The sequence below is a fragment of the Mizuhopecten yessoensis genome, unplaced genomic scaffold (genome assembly GCF_002113885.1).
Source record: "Mizuhopecten yessoensis strain PY_sf001 unplaced genomic scaffold, ASM211388v2 hete_36139948, whole genome shotgun sequence".
Lineage (NCBI taxonomy): Eukaryota > Metazoa > Mollusca > Bivalvia > Pectinida > Pectinidae > Mizuhopecten > Mizuhopecten yessoensis.
Genome location: NW_018484650.1, coordinates 1 through 3490, shown reverse-complemented (window position 1 = coordinate 3490; position 3490 = coordinate 1). Strand labels below are relative to the sequence as shown.

The window sequence follows — 3490 nt, the reverse complement described above, 5'->3', positions numbered from 1 at the left end:
TTTTTTTTTTATATGTATAGATGTATAAATATTTATATCTATTTTATATGTTAACCAGTTTCTTGCTCGATCATTCAATATTGTCAGGGAATAGCTATATAGACAACACATTCTTACTGCTCATGCATACTGGTTTATTATTTTGATGAGTAAAAAGATATATAAGATTATAAAATATGGTTAAATAAATTATTCACCAATCAATATATTTGTAAGAAACAAATATTCCTCTCGTGTATTACATCGTGTTCCAATTATTAAGTATGTAGTGTTTATGAAGACAAGCACCCATCCAGCCAATGACCACGTTTGACGTTACGAAACTAGTGTATTGTTCTTTCATTGAAGCTTTGATTGACATGATTGATGCTCCATTCTCATTGTTTTTACTGTTTTTCAGCTCGAGATTTTCGGAGGCGAAATCACATGCATGGATGTTGTATTTAGATAAGTGATCATTCCTCTACAATGAGGAGTAACTGGAAAGAGTTTGCCATACTATGTAAAAGTTGTTTGTTTTGGAATTATTCGGTCCATTTGGTCTAGAACTTAACCATGTTCTAGACTAAGTCGGGATTAACCTATCTGTTTTTGGTCAATTTTCCTTTTTTGATTCAAATTTTTAAGATAATAGCAGCAATCCTCTAGTATAATCATATTCTTTATAATTTATATTATTGATATCTGGCTGACTCCGACAGATAGTTTCTCCCACTGAAGGGTTACAAATATAATGCACTCGCGTTTTCGGCGGTAGATTGGGGAAATGGCGACCTTTCATTGTGGTACTCAGATGTGGTGTGTGGTTTGTTCTCAATAGACTGGCTCGTTGCTGTCGGAGGAATCTACAAATCAGAACAAAACAGTTTTTCTTAATAATTGAAGTCATTGACATTTTGTTTTTATCTAGGAAAAGAACACATCGGCTCGTGGATGTCTGTTCTTTGGTTTTTATCACAAAGAACACATTGTTGTTATCATGAAATAAATCGTTATCAAATGACATAGAAAGTGACTTTCGTATTCCCGGAGTTGTTACTCACGTGAACTATTGTGTTTATCTAACTCTTGTTACTTAGTTTGTCTCACGCCAGTTGATACCACATTCATCAAATACATGTACTAGTAACGTACCAAATTATCAAAGCATTTCTAATTTATAACCTACCTTATTTCTACACTCTTACTAGTTATCATGTGTTACACTTATCACTAATCTTGTTAATAGGAATGGTCCCGCGTCTCTAGAATATAAAATCATTTTTGAAAAAAAAATCTATTTTGGTCACTTGGATGTCTTATACTAGGAGGAGGTAAACAAGTAGCAAACTTCAGCTGTGGATTCATTAAAACTCAGGGGCTGGCAGCCAGTCAACTTGATTATATGAGTATCGTCATAAATAATGTTATCAAACTAATGTTTGATTTTATTTTAGACAGTCAGTAAAACCGATATTATTTCAACTCTTCAACTTGTTAAATCGACTAAAAAAGACTTGATAAGAAACCAATATTTGGGAAACATCTGTTTATGTGCGAGACATACCTTATCATCCATTTCTGCCAAATCGTATGTTGAGTTGGATTTCAGGCCATACAGTTTCCTAAAGATCGGGAAGATAAGGTGGGCTTCCACAGGTTCTCCTCGATCACCACCTATTAGTGAAATATAATATGACACTGGCTAAGGGTCATTTCCATTCGAAGTCTAAAGTGTGAGGTGTTTGTTCCGTTCAAAGTTTGTGTTAGCGGTGCGTTTACAAAATAACAACCTCCAAGATACGTGTGATTATTTGATTACAGTGATTGAGGTTGTCTCAACTTAGAACGTAGTGATAATTGATACGACGGATGGTCTCTTTAAAAATGAATTATGTTTCTTTTTATGTATGGTTACGAACCTGAACACAAACTGACGAAGATGCCAATGATCAGGGTCAGGAAGAATCCCATAAATCCGTACCAGACATAGGAAATGTTGTACAGGAAAAAACCTTCATTTGATCTTCAAGATTGAAGAATAAAAATATGAGGACGATATCAATTTACTTCATATAGAGCCCGAACGGATATCAATGTTAGCAATTGGCAACAACATTTCATGAACAAATCTCATCTCGACCTCTTTATTCAGAATTTTTGTTTTTGGTTAGTGATATAAAATTCTTAATAATAACGATTGTCAGTACTCTATGTAACTTCAGTTATATATACCCTGTGCTTTCAATAGACCATTCAGAGTAAGCTTTTGACTCCCCGAGTTGCGCTTCGACAGGAAAAATAAATCTTTGACTTTTGAAAACGCTTGACATCGCAGATCATCTAGAAGCCCAGATTATCACTATAACAAAATTTTGTTATATAAGGTTACTATAATAAGTAAGGTTTTTATTTATAAAATGTATATAACTGTGATGAATCACAGTAAATAACAATAAGCAAATACCCTACAACACAATGGATTTACGGCATGTTTACCTTTAATGTGTCATAAAAATTTGCGTTTAGAAAAATCTTGTATATTTGTGTAAGTTTTTTACCACCAAATAGTACTTTTTTTCGTTATACAAATGAATAAATAATATCTGCAATTAGAAGAAAATTATAGACTTCCCACACAAATTAACGGGAGAAAAAAACTCAAATATTATAAGCTCAACGAAGTTTAAACGCTACCAAAATCATCATGCACCACGGCCAAAATTACACGTCTTATGACGAAACACTTAAAATGATTGAGGTTTGAAACGAAATAAAAATGTATACAATTTTCGAATACAAGTTTCATCGTTATGTTTAACACATTTCACATATATTGATAAATGCAGAACAATGATATTTCTCACGTGACTTGACTATTTGATGGCATGCTTATGTGTCCAGCTTCATCGTACGGAGTAGAAGTCATCGTTGTGTTATAAATGTTCACCAACGACGCATTCATTGCTACCGTGAGGTTGTTGGGGAAACACCCACTGATAGGGTTCTGGATTAATTTAACCGGCCGCTTCCCATATAACTGGGCTCCAACTGCTATCCATATGTCGAAGATTAGAGCTGTCATGCTGCCAACAATAGCTCCCTGCGATATAATACATAGGTTATTCTGATTTACACATAACGATGTGATCCCGTTTAGGGTTGCCGAAGTATATCATTTTACACATAGGAATTCGATTCATTAAATCGTTGGTGATAAAGCCGACTAATATATGTAACAGTTCCGGAGCCTCGGTCTAGCTACTTCAGTTACTTAAGTATTTTTAAACCTTTACTATATAATCACATGGCGGGTATATAAAACATCGTGCCGTCTTCACGCTGTCAAGTGTCCCCGGTAATATTTCTCTCATTCGGAAACTTTGGTTTGGTTTAGTTTGGTTTAGCATTGTTAACGTAGGGGAGTGCAAGATACAAGCTTGAAGTGTATGCGTGTGTGTTTTGGGAGGCTGCAGTATGTTCGTGTTTGTCTCCTTGTGATAGCGCGGAA

General features: G+C 34.6%; 1 protein-coding gene across 1 annotated transcript; it reads right to left on the bottom strand.

Moving 5' to 3' along the window:
- Nucleotides 1-722: 722 nt before the first annotated feature.
- Nucleotides 723-3082, bottom strand: LOC110444534 (sodium-dependent multivitamin transporter-like; the record flags this gene model as incomplete). The annotated part of the gene is made up of 4 exons (XM_021488904.1): nucleotides 723-845; nucleotides 1547-1656; nucleotides 1902-2005; nucleotides 2847-3082. Coding segments are annotated over 4 exons (573 nt in total), but the record flags the coding sequence as incomplete, so codon positions are not given.
- Nucleotides 3083-3490: the final 408 nt, after the last annotated feature.